Genomic DNA, 22,719 nt, shown 5'->3' with positions numbered 1-22,719 from the left:
ACCATCCCTAGCCCACCCGGTCCCTCAGGTGTCTGGGCTGCCTGTGGATCAGCCCTTGGGTGGGTGGACACCTGCATGGTCACAGGGGGGACAGCTCCCTCATGACCTGTCCACCTTCCATCCCCAACTCCGCTGGAACCGCCTCTCGGTCACGCTCCTGGGTAGGAATGCAGATGAAATACAGACCATCCAGTAAGTTCAAATTTCAGATAAATGATGGATAACTTTGTATTATAAGTATATCCCATAGTGTTCTCAAAGCCAAATTTAACTGGATGTTCAGTATTTTTGTTTTCTAAATCTGGCAACCAGACCTCTGGGATGCTTCTGGGGCTAGCTCTGTCACTGACTAGTCACCCTCGCCCTCTCTGAACCTCAGTTTCTCCAGCTACAAAATGGGTATAAGCTCAACCACACTGGGCTGGTGGGGGGCTCAAAGAGAAGATGATTGGGGGCGCCTGGGTGGCTAAGTCGGCTGAGCGTCCAACTCTTGATTTCGGTTCAGTTCATGATCCCAGGGTTTTGGGGATCAAACCCCACATCAGGCTCTGTGTTGACAGCATGGAACCTGCTTGGGATTCCCTCTCTCTCCCTCTCAAAATAAATAAACTTAAAAAAGAGAGAGAGAGAAGAGGATCATCTTGGCAGCTCACAGGTGTGGGGGCAGCTCCAATGTCCCACACAGTACAGACTCCTCAGAAGAGTATGGCTCAGAACAGTTGTTAGCCCATGTCACAGACGAGGAAACTGAGACACAGACAGGGAACATGATTTTCCCAGCTTTCTCTCCTCTGCAAGAGGAGGATCGCATGCAACTAAGGAGTGGCAGGTGTAGTACAAGAAGAATAAGGATATGATGATAATATTGAGCGAGCCCTGAAGTACACCTGTTTAACCTCATCGAATCTTTACAGCAGCCCGGAGGTGGGGATGATCCCTCTTACCCTCTCAGAGGGAATCACATGCACAGAGAGGTAACGTGACTTGCCCAAGGTCACACATTAAGTGGCAAAGCTGGGATCCCAAGCAGGGCCTGGCTCCTGAGACCACAATTCTCCTCCAGATAGGGTTCATAAACTGCAGGAACTTGGCCCCCAGAGTGGGGGGCACTGATGTGTGCCCATTATCAACAGCAATAATGACGTTTCTCCATCTCAGCACTATTGACATTTGGGGCTTGATCACTCTGTGTGGGGGGCCATCCTGTGCCCTGTAGGGTGTTTATCGGCATCCCTGGCCCCCACCCACTAGATGCCCAACCACCACACTCCCCCAGTTGTGACGGCTAAAAATGTCTCCAGATGTGTCCATGTGTTCTCCGGGGGCGGGGGACAGAATCCACCCCACCCCCACCCCCTGGCGAGAACCACTGGATCAGCCGAGACTGGCGGCACAGGGGGACACAGGGGGGCACAGGGTGGCACTCACACTCTGCATCTTGGCCTCCGTGTCCACGATGTTCTTCTCCACCTGGTCGGCATTCTTCTGCAACTGCTCGATCAGATCGGACAGCTCCTTGTTAGAGATGCTGTGGGCACAAGACAGGAGGTGGGCCAGGGTCCCCAACAGCCTAAGAGGGAGCCCCCCCCACCCCTGCCCTGGGGTGACATCACTAAAGCCACAGAAATGAGGCAGCATGGGGCAAGGGCTTCTATTTTTCCATGTTGGCAGAACACCCTCACTGTGTTCATTTTCCCCCTTTTACTGAGATAGAATTCACATACCATAAAATTCAACCTTTCAAAACCTCTAATTCAGTGGGTTTTAGCGTGCTCACAAGGTTACACAGCTATCATCGCTATCTAGTTCCAGAACATTTTTTTTCAACGTTTTTATTTATTTTTAGGACAGAGAGAGACAGAGCATGAATGGGGGAGGGGCAGAGAGAGAGGGAGACACAGAATCGGAAACAGGCTCCAGGCTCCGAGCCATCAGCCCAGAGCCCAACGCAGGGCTCGAACTCACGGACCGCGAGATCGTGACCTGGCTGAAGTCGGACGCCTAACCGACTGCACCACCCAGGCGCCCCACTAGTTCCAGAACATTTTTGTCACCCAAAAAGAAACCCCATTAGCAGCCACTCCCCATTGTCTCTCCCCCCAGCCCCCACTAGTCTACTTTCTATCCCTATAGATTTGCCTCTTCTAGACATCTCACACAAATGCGATCGTATAATGTATCTGGCTTCTTTTACTTAGCATGGTATTTCTGAGGTTCATTCAGGTTATAGCACATGACATTCCTTTCTATGGCTGAATAAGGTTCCACTGCATGAATAGATCACATTTTGTTTATCTAGTCCTCAGCTGATAGACATTTGAGTTGTTTCCACCTTTTGGCCATTAGGAATCATGCTGCTGTGAACATTCGGACCCAAGTTTTCACGCAAGCTATTGAGGATTAAATATCTGGCACTTTCAATCTATGCACTTGGAATAAACTCTACGGAAACACAATGACATTACTTTCTACCTGGACACTTGGTCGCCTGCACACATCAAAGCCTAACCCTGCCCTCTCTTGCTGAAAAGCGGGCCTTGGCATGTATCATGGTCAAGTCAGAGCTGGGTTAGCAACAAACTGAGACTTGAAATCAGAAGAGTTTTCTGATTCCACGTAGCTTTCCGGGTGGGGTGTTAGAATGGGAGGGAGGTTGTGCAGGCAAAGAGCTGGGCACCTATTCGGTCCCAAAGGTTTGTGGTTATAGTTGTTAAGGGGCGTTACTGATTTGTGCGCAGCCCCGCCTCTATTGTTGTTTTCTTTCAACAAAGGAAGAAACAAAAAACAGAGAGGGAATGCAACTTGGCCAATGTCACCCAGCCAGTCAGTAATGGTCAAGATTAGCACTTAATTCCCCAATCTCCATTGAAAACCCTTTTGTAATGACTCCACAGAGGAGCCCAGGCAGCCCAGAACCCAGAAGTTTCATTCCACCTGCACACATTAAGCACCTACTGTATGCCAGGCCCAGCACTGCACACAGACAAAACCTCACCCTCTGAGAGGTCACCCCGCTAGATGGGGAGGAAATCAGCATTTACAAAAATAGTCACAAGATTGAGATAGAGGGCTAGGGATGCTCAGAGGAGCCTCCTGGCTGGTGGGTGGGGATGGGTCTGGTCACTGAAGGCTTCCTGACAGAGGTATGGGGGCTAGGTTCTGAAGAATGAGGAAGAGTTTGGGGTCCAGGCATGTCCCTCGAGGTGGGCCAGCCCAGGGCAGGTCAGGCCACCCCCTCTTCAGAGTGGAATTTCCAAATCAGGCCTGGGACCCACCTACTGTGGCATGAAACATTCAGATTCCCAAGCCCTAACCCAGACCCTCTGAATCTGCATCTCCAGAGCTGGGCCCAGGAAGGTGTATTATTGCTTTTGCTTATACAGGTTCTCCAGGGGACACTGACACCCCCAGATTTCAGGGTCCACCACTGCAGGTATTACTGGTATGGGTGGGGGGAGAGCCGAGGAGGGGGTCAGAGACTGGCACAGCAAACAGAACCTGTGAGCCTGTCCATCCATGCCTCAAACCCTGCCTGAGAGCCTGCTCTGTGCCAGGCCTGGACACACAGGAACCAGGGGAAAGAAACAAGACCCAGGCTGCACCCTCTGCTAAGTCAATCAAGGAGGCAGCCTTTCCTAAAGTAGGGTCCCAGAAACTCCAGTCCTGTAAATCACTCCTAGAACAAAGGCTTTGTCAGTCAAGGCAGTTAGGAAAACCTGGCCCCTCTAGAAGTCCATGAGCCAGTAAAGGCTCTGAGCAGTCCCGCAGCACAGGAAGGTGGTATTCAGCGGAGAAGGCAAGGAAGGCTGAGAAGAAAGGAGTGTGTGTAGAGGATCCCAGTAAGGAAGGGCTGCCAGGTCATGGGCTGAGCCCAGAACCCCCACGGCCTGGCTTGTCAGACTACGTGGGGAACATGAGCATTTCCAGGCCCCTCCCCACATAGAACCACTGATCCTCAGCCTGGCCTGCTGCACTCAGATGGAGTGAATCTGAACCCAAAGATTTAACCCATGACTGCTCGAGCCAGCATGGGGAAGGTGCAATGTGGAGTAGGTGGGAGCCTTTGGCCTGGCCCAGCCCCACCTCAGGACATGCGGCTCCCAAACCAGGCCCTTCAGTGACTGGGAAGTGTGAGGAAAGCGCCTCCTGGACCCTGCCTTGGGCCCTGCCTGGACCCAGCCAAAGCCCAGCACCACAAGGGGACAAAGGAGGGGGTCGAACAGCCAGTCCCGGGAACCTGGTGTTCCTGGCAGAGAAGAAAGGAGGGTTCAGTGGGAGCTTCTGGCCAGACAGGCATGAGTTCCAAGTCCAGATAGGGCATTTTCTGCTTGGACCATCTCAGGCAAGCACCTTTCCCTCGAGGTGCCTCAGTTTACCCATCTGTTAACAGGAGATGACCACCAAGGCATCACGGTAATTTGACGATGCACATGCTTCACCAGACATCAGGCATGTTCACAGGCACCGCCTCGACAACACCCTCACCCCAAGCCCCTGGGAAGGTTTGTGTGTCACTTTATGGATAGGTTATAGGAAACCAAGGTTCAGAGATGTCAAGGTGCTTGCCCAGCGTTACACAGCTTGTGAATGAGGCTCCCGGACTCTCTTCTCAGGCAGTCTTGCTCCACAGGCCACTTCGTCAAACACTGGGCTCACAGTTCCTCACAGGGGCACTGGGAAAAAAGTCACAAGCCAACCTCCAGCAGCAACTGCTGTCCCCAAAATACTATGAGCTCAGATTTACTTTCCACACACCAGGCTCTCCACTCATTTCTTACTTAACTTTCATGACAACTCTGGGAGGTAGGTGTTGGCCCAGTGGGTAATCATCTTATTATCCCCACTTTGCAGATGTGGAATCTGAGGACCAACGAGTTTCATTAACTTTCCTAAAGTCACACAGTAATTAAGTGTTAGAGCCAGAATTCCAACCCAGGCAGGCCCCCAAGTCGATGCCTTTAATGACCCCATGTGACAATCCTACAGGACTGCCAGCACATCCTAGGCATGTAACAGATGAACTTACAATGCCAAGTGCCCTAGGCCACAATGGGATATCACTTCTCACCCACTAAAAAGGCAATAATCAAAAAGACCATAACGATTTGGTGACAAGGATACAGAGAAATCAGAACCCTTGCTCACAGCTGGTGGGAACTGTAAAATGGTGGGGCTGCTTTGGAAATTCTGGAAGTTGCTCCCTCAAAAAGTTAAACCTATGGGCGCCTGGGTGGCTCAGTCAGTTGAGCATCCGACTTTGGATGAGATCATGATCTCACGGTTTGTGAGTTCGATCCCCGTGTCAGGCTCTGTGCTGACTGCTTGGAGCCTGGAGCCTACTTCCGATTCTCTGTCTCCCTCTCTTTATCTTCCCCTCCCCCACTCATGCTCTGTCTCTCAAAAAATAAATAATCATTAAAAAAATTTAAAAAACAAAAACAAAAACAAAAGTGAAACATAAAGTTGCCACATGACCCAGCAATTCCATTCCTAAGTATCTACCCAAAAGAAATTAAAACATAGGTCCACATGAAAACTTGAATCAAACACAAAAGTTCATAATAGCACTATTTACAAGAGCCCCCAAATGGAAACAACACAACCGATGAATGGATACACAAAATGTGGAAGATTCATACAATGGAATAGGACTCAGCATAAAAAGGAGGCACAAACTGACACCTGCTAGAGCGTGGATGAACTGCAAAAGCATCACACTGATAGGAGATAGACACAAAATGTCACATACAGTATGACTCCATCTATATGAAGTATCTAGAATAGGCCAATCCATAGAAGCAGAAAGCATATTAGTGGCTGCCCAGGCGGAGTGGGGGCGAGGGGGTGGGCAGGAGGGCCGTCAAATAAGCTCTGAAGGGTTATGGGGTATCTTTTTGGGGTGATGAAAATATTCTAAAGCTGGTTGTGGTGATAGCTGTGTAATTAAAAACCACTTAATTGTACACCTTAAACGAGTAAATGGTACAGTATGTGGGTTATCTCTTAATAAAGCTGATACCAGGGCACTGGGTGGCTTAGCTGGTTAAGGGTCCAACTTTGGCTCAGGTCATGATCACACGGCTCATGAGTTTGAGCCCCGCATTGGGCTCTCTGCTGTCAGCACAGAGCCTGCTTTGGATCCTCTGTCCCCCTTTCTCTCTGTCCCTCCCTTCTTCTCTCTCTGCCCCTCCCCCACTCTTGCATGCTCTCAAAAATAAACATTGAAAAATAAATAAGTAAATAAATAAATAAACAAATAAAGCTGAAAACAAAAATATTGTCAAGTGCCATTTTTAAGTGATAGGGACGTGTTTCTTCTTCTGCCAACCTCTGAACCTTCCTGCCTTTTATCCTGTTTCCATGAAAGCTAGACCAGTTCCAGCCTATGCTCAGCTGTCTGGAAGATACTAGTAAACACGCAGAGTCCACCACTTGCCCATCGGTGCTAAGCAAGTCACATATAGATTAGTTTCTTTAATCCTACCAGAGCCTGCAGTAGCAATGTTCTCCAACTTTACAGATGGGGAAACTGAGGCACAAAGTGATCCAATAACTTGGCCACAGTCTGATTGCCAGAAAACAAGGAGAGCTGGGGTTCTCTAATCCAGGCCTCTGCAACACAGTCCTAGCACTTTTGCCTTGTGGGTTTGGATCCTGAATGAGAGCCCCATAAGATCCTGCATTTTGGCCAGGAGAGCCCAGGGCACTGTTCTTCTGAGAGCTCAAAGCCTCCTGCCAGGAGTGCAGGAATGTGGGCAGGTCAGGAACTTGCAGGGAGGGGGCACAGATCCCCAAAGGGCTGGGAACTGGCCTGGCAGGTCCAGCTTTTCATCTCACTAATAAGCCCCACCGGGGCAGCCAGATGGGGCATCAGCCTGACTGATGGAGACCAAGATACAGCCCTTCCCCACCACCCCCGTCCAGTCCTGTTGCACCCACAGAGATGACAATCACCGGCTGAGCCAGGAAAGCTGAGGTGCCCCCACCCCGGAAAAGGGAGGCAGGTCTGAGTGACAGGCTTAGAGAGGGACACACCCAGCCTCCTTCTACTTACTCAGAAGTTTAACATGGACACAGGTTCTCAGGGCAGTGGCCTTTGGCACTAGAAGGTGTCTGGGAAGCCATCCAGCCCCACCTGCTCATTACACAGATGAGCAAACCATGGCCCTCGGAAGCAAAGGCCCCTACCCAAACTCATAGAGGAGGTGGCCGGTATCTGGAGCCAGATAGGGTTCAAATCCTGACTGTGCCAACCACTGGTATAACCTTGGAGAAACTGCTTGATGTTCCCGAACCTCTGTTTCACTACCTGTAAAATGGGAATAGCCCATCCTCCCTAGCTGAGTGAGGTGGGTGGGGGAGGGTCAGGAACATTTCTAGAAACACCTGAATCGAGTTTCAAAGACCATTGTGGGGTTCATGGACCGAGCTAGAGGTTCAGGGCAGCCTCTGGAGTCCCCAAAGCAGATCAGAGACCATTTAGGTGCACGAGTGGGGTGTCCCTGGTTTCACCAGTGCCTAATCAGTATCTGGTGCCTAGGAGACATTTAAACAGTACTCGTTCAGTGAAGGAACTCAAATTATCCAGCACATCGTAGGGACCTCACGAATGGTGAGGATGACCATTCATTCACACAACACGTGTTCATTGCACTTGTACTCCCCACGGTGGAGGTGCCATTCACAATGCACCTGAGCCCTCACACTGCTCCCTGAGCTGTGCACACAGACTCCTGCTGCCAGTGGCACTTGGTTCTGTAAAACAGGTTCCTTCTGAAAAATCAGTAAGTTCACAGTGGCAAGGACAGAAGCCATGTCGACAGGGTAGAACTCCCGACACTGGGTACCAAGGAGGACACAAGATTGCTTCCAAGGAACCCTTTCCAATATATGACCTCCACCTCATGGCTGGGAGCTGGCAGACAAGCCCAGACTGCGGGACGGTCTACAAAACACCTGACCAGCCCTCTTCAAAAGCATCAAGGTAACAAAAGACAAGAGTGAGGAAGTGTTAGCCCAGAGGAGTCAAGGAGATGTGATTTTGCTAAATGCAATGTGAGGTCCTGGAACAGAAAAAGGACATTAGGGGAAAACTGGGGAGTCAAAATGAGTCTATAGTTTAGCTTTTTTTGTTGTTGTTGTTTATTTATTCATTTTTGAGAGAGAGACAGTGTAGTGTGAGCAGGGGAGGGGCAGAGAGAGAAGGAGAGAGAGAATCCCAAGCAGGCTCTGCACCATCAGCACAGAGCCTGACATGGGGCCCAAACCCATGGGCCTCACCCAACTGAGCCACCCAGGCACCCCTAGTCTATAGTTTAGTGTTTTTTTTGTTTTGTTTTGTTTTTTTTAATTTTTTTTTCAATGTTTATTTATTTTTGGGACAGAGAGAGACAGAGCATGAACGGGGGAGGGGCAGAGAGAGAGGGAGACACAGAATCGGAAAGAGGCTCCAGGCTCTGAGCCATCAGCCCAGAGCCAGACGCGGGGCTCGAACTCCCGGACCGCGAGATCGTGACCTGGCTGAAGTCGGATGCTTAACCGACTGCACCACCCAGGCGCCCCTATAGTTTAGTTTTTAAAGAAAAGTTTCCTTCTAGATTTCTGGGTTTTCCGGCAAACCCCTACAGGAGCGGATGCTTCTTGGTGATGGGAATGGCATCCGGGACAATCCCCTATGGATAGGCAGAGAGGAGGTGGGGTGCCGTGGCCCAAGACCCCACCTGGTAAAGGCTGGTGGGACTCAGGATACAGCTGTCTCCACAACAGCCCCCTCAGCCCAGCCCAGGTGCCGCTGTGAGGGCTGCACAAGCAGGTGGGGGTCACTGGCAGATTGGGGCCCATTTCTCCAGAGAATGGGCCCTCATTTTCTTCACCTGGGCTGAGGAAGCCAGAGTCTGGCAAGGGCCCAGGAGGGCGAGGGTCCTGTCCAAGGTGCCCCATTTATATGGCCTCGCCTGCGAATGAGACTCCTGGCACAAGGAAGGAAAAATGGGGGGCAGGCTGGTCAGGGGGCTACCTGGCATGTCCTCAGAGCCCTGGGCCAGGTTTGAGGACACGTTGAGGGACAAACAAGGGCTTTTTGGGTCTGAGCCGCAGGCGCCAGCCTGGAACAGGTACCTCTTTGTGTCCAGGATGTACTCAGAGCATTAGAACTGCAGGGAGAGAGTGTGAGAGCCTTAAATGGCATCAGGTACTCCATTCTCTCACCAGGAGTTAGAAACTCAATAACCACAGTCCAACCTGCTTTACAGGTGGCCACTCACAGCCCAGTAGGTCAGCAGCAATGTGGGGAGCTGGTCAGCTGGCCAGCAGGGGTGCTGTCCAGAGAAATGGGGACAGAGGTGGCACCCAGGTCATCTAGACACCGTAGATGGACTACATGGGCAGGAAAAGAGAACACAGGCATCTCAGGAGACACTCATCCACCCCCCACCCCCCTCCCCCACCGCTAGGCCCCTCTTCCCACTTTAATTCTGTGCAGGTGTCCCTCACCCTTTTCCACAGCTCAAGGGGCAGTATGGCCTAATGATTAAAGCACCCAGAAAGAAGGCAGCTGGCCTGGATTTGAATCCTGTCTCAGTCCTTACTACATTGTGAATTACTCAGCCTCTCTGAGCCTCAGTTTCCCCATCTGTCAGTGGGGGTCATCACAAAACGCATGCCACCGAGCTGGGCCAGGGGTTAAATGAGAAAATGCTGCTGCATGGGACAGCCCGGGCTCTCTGCTTCCACTTGGGGTCACTGTCCAGAGACCTGGGCTCCTTTTAAGGAGCTGATAAAAGCCAGCAGCCCAGTCCCAAAGTCAGAACCCGCTGGCACCGGGAAGCTAAAGAAAGCTACCGTGCCATTCACGCTGATCCTCGTACAAGCCAAGACATGCTCTGGCTCCTCCTTGAGGATGTCGCCTCGCCCAGGACGGGAGCTTCTCAGGTAACTTCAACATTTGGACATGTGTCCCCCAGTCCATGCAGGGAGAGGCTGGTGTGCATATACGGGTAGTGAGGCTGCTGGGAGGGTGTGGGTCCCAGGCCTGGTGGGGCCGAACTATCTTGGGATTGGGCTTAGAATCAGATGTGGGATTTGAAGGCTGTGGGTGTTTCCACCACAGGGTTTCTGTTGTTCTCAAGACTTTCCCCTGTCTGCAGGAGGGAAACCACACAAGCGGCAAGATGGGCCTGTCTACCTGGTTGTTCAAGCAGAACCCCAGATGCCCGCCTTCCCCTCCCCTGGTTCCTCCTGGGAACCAATCTCCTGTGCCTCCACCCTCCCTGTGCTCCACCGTCTCAACCTGATCAAGGCTGCTGTCGCTCACCTGGACCACTGTCCACGCCCAACCGTCTCCCGAGCCAGCGTCAGGGCATTTCAACAATGCAACCAGATCTCACCACCGTCCGGCCTCCAACTTGCCAGGGCACCCAAATGCTCTGAGACCAGAGCTCACGCTCCTGCCCACAGCCTACAGGACCCTCAGCCCTCAACCTGTGCCCAGCTTTTTCTTCCTCAGGGCTTTTGCAGCGGCTGTGCCTTCTACGGGTCTCTGTCCCTAGATCTCCTCCGGGACCATCCTGGCTAAGACTTGGTTTACTGGCTACAGGCCCATTGGACCGCTCAGCCTCTCTATCTCCTTCCCGAGCCTGCTTCCCAGCCTCCGCCCTCCACGAGAGTCCCAGGCCCTCCCAGGACACTGCGAATGACCAACCCTCCAGCTAGCAGTGACAGCTACCCTTGCCGTCTTCAGCCCTCTGTGCCCAAGTCACGCTGAACCAGCAGGCCCATTTTCCTCTCTATCCTGCCTGCAGGGAGGAAAACTGAGTCATCCTGATGCAGGAAAACAAACGTGGACTTTGGTGTTGGTCTGACCTGGGTGGGCTCCTTAGCCTCCCTGTACCTGTTTTCTGTGAAATGGAGCTAAGACTCAGTCCCACCCCAGAGGGTGAGACACTTCAAGGAGACAATCCCTGTAAAGCACCATGGGAATGGCTCAGAATTTCTGGGATTCGGTCTGTCTTGTCCATTGCCATGTGTACAGGTCTCAACACAATGCTGGTCCCAGCAACGCGTCCATGAGCTGTGCCAGCGTCTGGCGAAACTCAACGTGCCATTTCCTCTGCCCACTTCAATTTCCTCATCCATAAACAGGGTTATGGTATCTACTAGCAGAGTGGCAAACGGAAAGACACATTTAATAGGTAGGAAACGCCCCCAAGAGAGGGTTTGGTATTATGTCCCTTTGCGTTCAAGGGAACTGCTGTGTAACAGAAATAGGCTGTGAGCCATGTTTGTAAATTTTTCTCACAGCCACATGAAAAAAGTCAAAAGAAATAGGTGAACTTAATGTTTACACAATATTTTCTTTAACCTAATATATCTAAAAAATTATTTTGACAGGTAGTCGACAGAACATAATGTTTTTTTAATGTTCATTTATTTTGAGAGAGAGAGAGAAAGAGCGTGTGAGCAGGGTAGAGGCAGGGAGAGAGGGAGAGAGGGAGAGAGGGAGAGAGGGAGAGAGGGAGAGAGAGAGAGAGAGAGAAAACACCAAGCAGAGTCTGACATGGGGCTTGATCTCACAACCGTGAGATCACGACCTGAGCCGAAATTAAGAGTCAGAGGCTTAACCAACTGAGCCACCCAAGCACCCCAGAACATTATAAATGTGATATTGTACAAGCCTTTTTCATATCATGTCTTCCAAAGCCCAGCATGTAGTCTTAACCTGCAGCACATCTTAGCTAGTTCTAAGCACACTTCATGTGGGCAGTGGTTCCCAAGGAGGACGGTGCAATTTTAGGTGATTCTGTGCCTTCCGGACCACTTGGCTCTAAGCCCGTCAGTTCTTCCATAATAAAGCTCAGGACATCTAGTGGTCCTGCTCAGAGCCTGGTACCTAGGGACACTTAGTAAATTATCATTCCCTTTGCTCTCTGCCACTATCCCACCAGACCAACTCAGGCTGCCCAGGCACCTGTCCCAAGGCCAGGCCTTATCTACAGGTTCCTGGCTGTCTGACTTCAAAACAATCCAGGGCTCCCAGCTGTACCCAGCAGAGCATGGCACCTGGATGTAGAGTGCCAGGGCACATAAACCACAGCCCAATGCCCCTTCCAGGCCCCCAGAGCTGCAGTATCCTTGGCCACAGGCCACAAGTCAGAGTCAGGGGCATTTGGCTAGCTTCCTAGCCATCCCTCCCTTCAGGCAGGCCTCTTTCCTGTCCTGGCCTCTTTCATGACCTGCCACTCTGGGAATAGATCACACCCCCAGAGACAAGAAGTGCCACAGCCCTGCCATAAGCCCCTGCCCCAGCTGTCCCTGCCTGCCTATAACTGCTCTGTCCCCCACTGGTCACAACCCAACTTTCTCTTTCTGTGTGTAGAGATGGGATGTGGTAGGCACAGGTCACATCTAGTGGGAACTGCCCTCCTTTCTTGGCCAGGACCACCTTGTCTTCCAGCCCGAAGTCAGCCCCCCCATGTTCCCCTTGATCACGTCTACTGTCCCTCCCTTTTGGGGTTAATTCTGTCTCAGTGGGTGTGCACAGGAGTACTGGAAGGGTAGGCAGGAGGCATCAGCTTTGGAATGTCTGGAATGCATAGGAGTGCACACCTCTCCCCAGAACCAGCCTCACCCATCCCAGAGCCCAGAGAAATTACCTGGCTGCCTGTTGGCCAGGGTCATCCTCGCCTGGGTCCTGCCTGCCTCTAGGGCCAGCCAGGGCATAAGCAGCTCCCTAGGAACATCCAGACCTGGTGGAAGGCTTATTTCTGGTGCTGGGTGTCCTTCAGCTCCCGTTTTCTTTAAATACTGCCTGGCTGATTGGGGCACCTGGGTGGCTCAGTCGGTTAAGCCGCCAACTTCAGTTCAGATCATGATGTCAGTTTGTGGGTTTGAGCCCCACATCAGGTTCTGTGCTGTCAGCCCTGAGCCCGCTTCAGATCTTCTGTCCTCCCCCACCTCCTCTGTGCATGCACTCTCTCAAAAATAAACAAACATTAAAAAAAAAAATCCTGCCCATTAAGCTATAAACTTTTGGACAGAAAGAATGTAGTCACCATTTGGGAGGCCCTTTGTTGCCCTTAATTCCAAGCCTTGCATAGGCTTGGGCTCAATAAATAGGTATTGAATTGAGCAGATGTATTATTGCATGGCCGCAATTCCTACACCCCCATTTTCCAGATGAAGATGATGGAGGCTTGGAGAGGATGAGAAACCCACCCTACATCACACAGCTGGGCAGTAGCAGTGCCTAGATTTGAACAGACTCCAGAGCCACCTTCTCAGAACAAGGGGGACATCAATACCAAACCACAAAATGACAGGGAGACACTGGGGATCTAGGATGAATCAACAAGGTGTTCACCACTCAGGGAAGGCCTAGTGATTTACATCTCGTTGGTGTCTTCCTTGATACAATGAATCCTGCTGGTTGAGTAACAGTGGTGGCAAATGAGTCTGAGAACTTCTCCCAAGATGCCACCATGAGGGGATCCCAGTCTGTCTCTCTGAGCAGGCCTTTTGGGAGGAAGGAGTTGGCGCAGAAGGAACACCTCCCTGGGCCACACCCTACCCCAGTGCCTGACACACGTTTCCACTCTGATTCTCCTAACAACCCCTCAAGATTGGTACTAAGTGCAATTGCTCCCAGTGTATAGACTGAGCCTAGGGAGGAGGGGCAACTTGCCTGGGGCCATTGGGCTAGTAAGCATCCAGACTGGTGACTACTATGACCCCAGTCAGTATTCCAGGGAATCAGTCATTGCTGAATAAACTTTCACCACCCCCTCCCAACTCCTTGTCATCTCTCCACCCCCAAATAGGCCCTTCTCCATTACCAGCCCCTGAGAAAGGAATTATTAGCATGCTATCAAACATCTGCTCAATTCAATACTTATTTATTGAACCCTAAACCTATGCAAGGCCTTGAATTAAGCCATCCCACCCCCAAAAAGATATGTAAGCTCAAAGTTTTATAACTTAATAGGCATGATTAGAAAAAACACCCTGATGACTATAATTGCCTGGGCCAGGGTATTTTCATCCACTCTGTCCCATTCAGGTCTTCTATCCTATCTTAATTGTGAAAATATAGCTTGATCCAATAAAATGCAGAGAAGGGCCAAAAAGAAACAAAGAGAAAGCATGATAAATAGGAAATACAAACTAACATGGCAGGGATAGGTCCAAACACATCAGTCATTACAATAAACATGAATGAGTTAAACTCTCCTATTAAAATAGAAGACTCTTGGGTGAGAATACAAAAAACAACAACAAAAAACCAAAACAAAACAAAAGCAGTTCTGTGCCATTTTACAAAACACACACCTGAAACGGAAAGATGCAGGAAGTTTGAGAGTAAAAGAATACAGCACAACAGACCAGGCAGCTGCTACTGAAAAGGCAAAGGAAAGCAAGGTGTGCATACCTCAAGGACAAGAGGGGTGGAAGTAATCAGTATAAATGTGTGGTTTGTGCCCCTGGCTACCCAACAGAAGACTGAAGTGCGAGCTCCACCCCACAGATTCTGACTTCATCAGTCTGCGACACGGCCTGGACATCACTTTTAAAAGCTCCCGCGATGATTCTAATGTGCAGCCAGGGCTGGGAACCAGGAAACAAAACACAGCATTGTGTCACAGTGTTAAGGGGAGCAGATTGAGGAAGAATCCCCAGATCTCTACAGGAAGGAAGTCTTGTAAGAAAGCAGTACACAGGAAACATCCAGTAAATACCAGATTGATTGGTCAATTGACTGATACTCTCCTTACTAGAAACTGCCATGGTAATTAGGCAGTAAAATCCTATACACCCATCTATTAATCCTGGGGAAGTATATCCTAAGCTGAGAAGATTGCTGGTATAGTAACTGTGGTTCCCTTTCTTGGTGACCCAATCTGTTTCCACCCAGTGAAGTCCACACTACCTCCAGGCCCATGTCAGGCATGTGCTTTCAGGCTCTCATAACCCCACATGTGCAGAAGTTCAAGCTGCCGCAGGTAATACCAAGGCAAGTCTTGAAGATTTTTGCAAGGTTTAAACAGAGCTCCAGGGAATCTCAGTTCACCCAGGTGTCAGGACATCATTCTGGGTTCAAGACCAGTGGTCAAGGAGTACCAGTCTCCATTTATTAAGCACCGACTACATGCCAATCCTCTCCACAGTCTTACACTCCTACAATTCAGACTCAAAACAGACCTTCCGCCACCGTTTACTGAATACCTACTATGTGGTTGACACCGTTCTTGGGGGGTATGGAATGACTGTACAGCATGAATTGACTGCCTTCATCAAGCCCAGAGAGGGGCAGGAATGAGGCCAGCGGCACAGCTGACAAGCAGCACACCCAGGCCTAAAGGGCAGGTCTGCGGCTCCCAAACTCAGGTTCTTTCTACTCTACTCACCATGCCTTCTGTCCCTGCCCATGGGCCTCAGCTTCCCCCTCAGGAACAAGGGGGCATTGGTTGCCCATTTTATACTTGGGAAGAGTCAAGCTGCTTATCTGGGGCAGCCCTCTCAGTTCTTGGCACAAACTCTGAATGCTTCCTCAACTTTCAGTTGGAACCACAATGTCCCTGTGCCCAGGATGGAGGGTGGAAACCATAAAAGTTATGAGTCTGAAATCTGAGCCCAGGCTGCTGGGGCAGCAAGGAATTCTGCACAGGACTGTTTCCCTGCAGCCACGCAGCTTTTCAGGGTCAGCAGACAGCAGGTGGGGCTGCTAGCCAGTGAGCAGCCGGGCGCGAAGTTAGACCTGACACACCCCTCGCCCACCAAAGGGTGGGCCAGGCGGCCAGCTGGCACACTCCAGCACTGCTCCCAGCTCAGAATGCCCATGTTAGAGCAGCTCAGATCTTCAGACAGCTACTGAAACTCTGAGCCTCACCTGGAAGACAGAGATCTGGGTACTATTACCTCAGAAACACAACATGATCATAATTTACAGCAGCTCAACCCCAGAGCCTCTTGTATGTTCCCACCTGTGGGGGGAAGGTGGGGGACAGTGGGGGGGTGGAGAAGGGTGAGGCATCACGTGCATAAGCCTGAAAGGTCACCAGTGAACAAAGTACCCTCCCCACTTCCTGAGACTTTCCATTTGTGTCTCCCCATCCAGAACCATCCTGCTTGCTCTCCATTCTCGCTCCTCTGGCCTCAGCACCTGTCCCTCCTGAGGTACCTCCTCCTTAGCACTTACCACCGTGCATTGTTGCTGCTGCCTGTTTACGGAGCACACTGAAGGTGTCTGGACAGGGACCACAGTCAGAGCTGTGCTCTATCCAGGCCCTCATTCTGTTCCCCCCCCCGACTTTCTTGGTCAGTGAGTGTGTGCATACACACGCCACTGTGTGCTCTGTGACAGGTTTAAGGAGGGAGAGAATCTTAGCAGTTCCCCATGGCTCACCCTCAATCATGCATTCAGGACATGTGCTGCACCAGCCAGTCTCGGGGAGGGGGACACGAGGAGGGGAAGGAGACAGAGCTTCATTCCCATCTGCCCAAAGGGGCAGGGCCAAATGGCTACTGAGATAAGACCCAGGAGATGGGCAAGACAAAAAGTTAGGGAGGGCTTCCCTAAGGAACAGAGACCAACCAAGAGAGAGGAAGAGAAATGAGCCAAAAGGGGTGGGAAGGGCATTCCAGGCTGGAGGAACAGTGTGGGCAAAGGCCATGTGGCTGGATGCAGTGTGGAAAGGACAGGGTGAAGGGCACACATTTGTGCTATGCAGGGCTGCAGCAACCAGGGCCTGGGAGCAAAGGGAAGCCTGGGGCAAGGGTTAAGCTACAGGGGACAAGATCAGATTTGCATATCGCCAAGAGCTCCCTGGCAGCCATGGGGAGAAGGGACTGAGGTGTCAGAGTGGAAGCACAAACTATGAAGAGGCTACTACTCCAAGTACACCAGGCAAGAGGGCCTGGGCTTCCAGCTACGCTGGCAGGCCAAGCGGATGAAAGTGCAGGGCTGGCCCAGCAGCCTCCTGCCTGGGGCCCAGGGGACTCCCTTCCCAGGCTCAGGAGGCTAAACGCAGGACCACCAAAAGCAGAGATAACAAAGACCAGAGGCCACTTCCTTCTTCCCCCTCCAGAGACAGGATGGGAGACTGGCAGGTAGCCTTGCCTGGAGTAAAAGGAGGGGGGAATCCCAGGTCCTTGCTTTGAAATGCAGCTTCTTCTCCCGGGGGCCTTCTGGGTGCCCCTCACCCCTCCTTAGGGTGTTGCCTAAATGGTATGAATTGAGCTAAGCCTCTCCCCCAAAACTTCCTGTCCCTAGATGGTTGCCCCTGACAATGCTTGAAACACCACAGCAGCCATTCTAAAGGTTCAGTGCTGTTCTGTTCTGAATCTAATTTATCAGGTCTCCTTCCCTATGCCAAGAAAAAGGACTGGGCAAGTGAGGGCAAAGCCAGAGAGAGGAGAGGCGTGACAGGGTTGCTGGGGCGGAGTCAGGGAATACAAAAGCCAGTGACTCCACCATCTGGCCTGGGGCAGTCCCTGGAGACAGCTGCCACCAGACCCAGGTGTGGGTGGGAAGACCTAGTTTCCCTTCCCAGGGGCTCCTGGGCCCCCCAGCATCAGCCACCTGTGAACTATGAGCCCAAGATGAGCGCCTTTACTCTTGGCCTCAGTGTCATCCTTTGTGAAAGGAGCCACAAACACCAGCCTGGCTGTCACGGTGTCAGAATGAGAGGCTATAATACCCATGGCCGTGCGGGGCACACAGTAGGTGCTTGAGAAATGACTGGGCAGATCACTCCAGTACAAGTCTCCCATATGGTTGGAGGTGGGCTTTGCTGACAGAACCCTCTCCAAATGGCTCCGGGCTTTCCAGCTGTCGCTGATCAAGGTGTGCATGTGTGTCTCCAGGCGTCTGCTTGAAGTGGGGGCCACGTGAATGTTAAGGGGACTGGATGACAGTCAGCTGAGCGCCTGCCCCACCCAGGGAGAGGAGACCAGTTAGTTGCATGGGCTCAACACTGTCCTTGCCCTTAAAAGTGTGTATTGTATTATTGAGTGCTCACTGTGAGTCAGGTCTGGGGCAGGGCACCCAGGAACTTCACCAGCTGGGGGTTGCTATCATCAATCCCATTTCACAGATGAAGAAACTAAGACAGAGATGTTAAGTGACCTGCCCAAGGTCACACAGACACAAGGGGCAAAACTAAGGTTTGAAGTCACATCTGGCTGACAACAGACTCTGTGCTCTTAACCACAAAGAGACTCAGGGCACCGTAGCCAGTTTCCAGGAGGGCATGCACCCCTTTCACCAGCCTTTAAAGCCTGGGGCCCTGCCTCCCACACAGGGACCTCCCCTTTAAAACCAGATGCAGCCCCGGTGAGGTTGAGAAGCAAGGCCAGGCTGCTGGGTGCTTACTGGAACACAGGTCTGGGTGGAGGGGCAAAATTAGTCCCATTTTACAGATGAAGAAGGTGAGGCTCAGTGAAGGTAAATTTCTTTGCCAAAATCAAACAAAGGCAGAATTCAGTTTAACTCCAAAGCTGAATCTTAACTATTCCACTCCTCCCCATGACAGGTCAGACACCTCCCCAGGAAGTCCTGCCAGATCTCCCAGGTCTCCACCCTAATGCTGACAGCTCTTACTTCAGACCCATCAGGGGCACCAGAGCCGATAGGCTACAGATCTCGTACATCCAGCTTTCTGTCCCACCACGAAGACGTGGTCCGGTAAGGCACACTTGTAATTAAGCTTAACTCCATCAGGTACAGGAAGAATGTCAACATCTCCTCCATGGCCTCGCCCCACCCCACCCCACCCCCGCCAGGAATGGCAGACCTAGAGTTGTGAAGTGCACAGCCCGTCCATCAGCATCCAGTTCAATCCCAAGCACACGGTAGGTGCCTTATCTGCACTTGCTCAATAGTTAAAATCACCACAGCTATGGTACACTGAGGCCTCCTACACCTTTCAACTCTTTCCCTGTGTCATTTCACTTAATCTTCATGCTAATGATATCATCAGGCAGGACCTATGCTTATGCCCATTCTACAGGTGAGCAAACACTGACTCCGAGGCCAAGCAGCTCACCCCAGATTGCATAACCAGGAAGGGGCAGCTGGTAGGGGCTGCACTCTCAACCAGGGTTCAGGACAGTGGGAACAGGTCCCCTCACACCTTCCCTACTGGGCTGGATACCCATCCTCAGCGACCTGCACCATCAGGTCTGATCCTGTCATTAGCTCAGGTGTGAACATCAGCTCCCACACCTGTTATTAGGAACCAGGGTGACAGGAGCAGCGGGGTTCCCCCATCCTGGCCCTCCCCAGTTTCAGACGCTAAAAGGCTGACAAACAGGGAGGGGCGGGTTTTCTCCAGGAGGGCTCTTCTGTGACTGCCTGGGTGTGAAGGTCACAACCCCTGGCTTCTTGGTCCTGGGTCCCCTCAGCTGGCAGCGGTGATGCTGAGCCCCTGTCTGGGTACTTCCTACGTGCCAAGGGCATTCTGTCTGTTGTCACATCTGCTCCCCCTAGGGCCCCATGCAACAGACACTTAGTTGCACCATCCCTGCTTTGCAGATGAGGAAACTGAGGCTCAGAGAGGTTCCCTGATTTGCCACGGCAGCTGTAGCTGAGCTGGGATCACAAGGGAGGCATTCTGCTCTCAGGGCGAGAGCTGCCACACACTTTTCCATGCTGAATTTTGCTGGCAGCCCCACCTTCCCTCAAAGGAAGCCCCCCAAAAACTCGGGGTGAAAGAGTAACTTGAGGGTCAGTGCCCCATGACCAGAGACCACATCTGAGAGCTACAAGGAGAGTGCCAGGCACCAGGTAACACTCAAAGATTCTTGCTCAGACAACGGGGCAAGAGGCTGTCTCCCAGCCCACAACTCAGCCCATGAACTTGTCCCCATGAATGGGAAGGGGCAGAGGGGATGCACTGGTCTGGTGAGACCATGTACGGAAGCACCTGGCCCCTACTCAGGACTGTGTCTCTTCCAGGCCATGGAACCCAAAGGCAGAGTCTCTCCATCCCATCCTGGGGAGAGAATCAGGAGGGCTTCCTGGAGAAAGAAACCTCAAAGCTGACATCTGGGATCAATGGCTGTCAGCCAAGGGCAGAGGGTGGCTGCTTTGGGCCAGAAGCATGCAGGGAGGGGAACAGGGTGGGGGATAGAGAGGTAGGACTGAATCCTTGCCACCCCAGGCCCTCAGAGTCCACGCAGCTCTAAAGGATGGGAATTCCTTCCTTCCTATCCTCTGATGGGAAAGCCAAGCCCTTCTCAGCGTGTATGAATTCATCCTAACCTTGTTAGGTCCAACCTTCTATTAGGGGCACCAGACAGAGGGCTGGAGGCATTGGGGTCCGGGGAGATGGAAGAGGCAGAGGGCAGGGTGAGGCCTGGCCCGTCTCCTGGTGTGTGGGTGTGTGCATGTATGAAGGATTGGAGGGGCCCAAGTCTTGGTGGGGGGAGAACAGAACAGTCTTCCGTGGCTGGCACAGAGTATGCGATTGTGCAATGCCCCAGAGAACAGCTCGGGGACTGGACGGGACCCCGGCGAGGTTTGAGAGCCAGCTGGACCTAGACACAGAGAAACAGCATGCAGGGCCCTGCCCAATCTCTGGGGTTGTGAAAGTCTGGGGAGGCTGGGGAGTGGGGGACTTTGGAAGGGGAGAAAATAAATGTCTCTGAGCTTGAAGCAGAACATAGGAGAGATGGGGACCCTGAGATCACAGGGCGGTGCAGTTTCTGAAAAGGCTGGAACTCAAAACAACGGACTGCCCACACTCCCCTGCCAGTGCCCAGGCCTGCCTGCACCTGTCTTAAGGGTCTGCCTGGGCTGGACCACAGGGATTCTGTGACAGCCCTGACCAGAGTCTTCTCACATTTAGCTGGTCCTGGAAGGGGGTGAGGATACCTCGGGGGTGGATAGTCCCAGGCAGGGGGGCTGTGCAGTTTGGAGTCTCCCACCTGAATGAAGCCCTTTGTCAGGAGAAGCTTGGTGAAGTGTACCTTCCTGGCCAGGAGCCCCCACCTCATATTTGCTAGAGAAGGGAAGAGGCAGGGGTCAAAGTCCCACCCCTTCTCTCAATCTCAGCATCTCCAAGAGGCTTCCCTAAACCGGTTATTAAGTGAATACATCAGGCTTATCAAAACGGACGTGGGCTGCAGGCTCAACGCAAACACATCAAGACAGGTCATTCCCTTCCCAGGCCGCCCTGGGAACCAGCGGCTCAGAGACGCCGCCAGTTTCTGGGCTGGGGGGGTGGGGGTGGGGCACACCCCTGAGAAGTCATGCATCGCGAAGGAGGCCCCGACGCCGCCCAGCCACCGCGCAGACCCCAGCACGGCTGCCAGAGAGGGGGGAGGAAAAAGGGGTGCCTCAGCCTGTGCCCCCCATCCACTGACCCCACACACACCGGTTTTTCGTGCTGAATCTCGGGAGGGCCGGGTGGCAGACACCGGCAACTGCTGCGGGAGGTAGCACACAGACCACCACCCCACCCTCCACTGTCCTGCCACCCCCAAGCCAGAAGCACCTGCCCGTTCTCCAAGAAGCGCTAGTGACGCCCGCCAGCCCCCGTCCAACTCAATTTCCCTTCCCCCGTGAGCCCCTAGACGAAGCTTCCTGAGTCCCTGTGGCACCCCTACCTTGGGTGTAGGGTCCTCGGACACACCATTACCCACCCCCGCGGTGCTTCCCCGTCGCAGGAGAACCCCCAGCGCAAGGGCGACCCTGGGACACGGAGGTCCCCTGTACTTCAGCTCAGTTCCCCGCTCTCTAGGTGCCCAACTGAGTGCTCCTCGGGGCTCCTGCAACTCTCCGGGGCCACGTATCGCGTCTCTCTTCGGTCGGCCCCAACCCATCGCCATCCCCACCCTGGCAGTGCTTCCCAGCTCAAGGGGGGGGGGGGGGGGTCCCTCGGGAGCCGCGTTCCCGCACGTCGCGCACTCCCCGCTCAGCTCCCCGCCCCCTCGGCCGTGCTTTCTGGGCCCCCGGCAGCTGTCCAGGCCCGGCCGTTCCCCCCCGCGCTCCGAGAAGTGCTTCCCCGCCCAGGGCTCCCCACGGCGCGCGGGTTTCCCGAGGGCGTCCCGGGAGCGCCATGCGGCGCCTCCTCACCTCCGGGTCTGCACGGTGGGGCTGTATTTGCCTTTGTTTCTCTTCCTGAAGAGCGAGTTCATGGTGGCGCTCGGGGTGCGCGGGCGGGGGCGGCGGGTCGCGGCGCCGGGCTGGCAGTGGGCGGCGGGCGGGCCCGGCGCGCACCGAGGGGCAGGCAGCGGACACAGGTGAGCGAGCGGCGGCGCGGGAGCCCCTAGTGCGGCGCGGCGCGGCGCGGGCGACCGGTCACTACTCACGGGGGGCGGGGCGCCCGCTGGCCTCCGGCTGTCCCGGCCGCTCCCCGAGAAGGTGGCGCTTACCTTCCCGGAGGAGGGGCCACCGGGCGGGCGGGGCTTCCAGCCCCCTCGGGCGCGCGCCCTAGGCCTGGTGCGAGCGAGTGGGGTGCCAGGCCAGGGCTGGGGGTGGGACACGCGGTCCTATCCGGACACCGCCCACCCACCCCGGCCCCCGCACGCTTGTGGCTGGCAGGTGGGCAGGGGCGCTCGGCCAGCTTTCCCGGGCACACCCAGCCCCACCCTCACACCCCCTCCCCGGGGGCCCCGGCGCGCCCCCTGGCTGAGGGCCTTCACCTGGCTCCCGGCTGCCCCTGGCGCGCAACGCTCGCCTCTCCTTGGCTCACACCCAGGTGCCCCACCCCCCTCCCCGCCCCA

The 22,719-nt window shown here is 53.4% G+C and overlaps 1 protein-coding gene across 2 annotated transcripts in view; it reads right to left on the bottom strand.

Moving 5' to 3' along the window:
• Positions 1-22,474, bottom strand: part of PPL (periplakin) — a 45,314-nt gene extending 22,840 nt beyond the window's left edge. Inside the window, exons 1-2 of one of the 2 annotated variants that reach the window (XM_043560627.1) lie at positions 22,070-22,474; positions 1,429-1,528 (exon numbers count right to left, since the gene is read on the bottom strand). In XM_043560627.1, the coding sequence (XP_043416562.1) occupies positions 1,429-1,528; positions 22,070-22,131 (162 nt within the window). In that variant the 5' untranslated portion in view covers positions 22,132-22,474. The remainder of the gene's footprint in view (positions 1-1,428; positions 1,529-22,069) is intronic. The other variant, XM_043560626.1, reaches the window with a different exon arrangement.
• Between the last annotated feature and the right edge of the window lie 245 nt (positions 22,475-22,719).

The sequence above is a fragment of the Prionailurus bengalensis genome, chromosome E3, assembly GCF_016509475.1.
Source record: "Prionailurus bengalensis isolate Pbe53 chromosome E3, Fcat_Pben_1.1_paternal_pri, whole genome shotgun sequence".
Classification (NCBI taxonomy): domain Eukaryota; kingdom Metazoa; phylum Chordata; class Mammalia; order Carnivora; family Felidae; genus Prionailurus; species Prionailurus bengalensis.
This window is presented reverse-complemented; position numbering and strand designations above follow the sequence as displayed.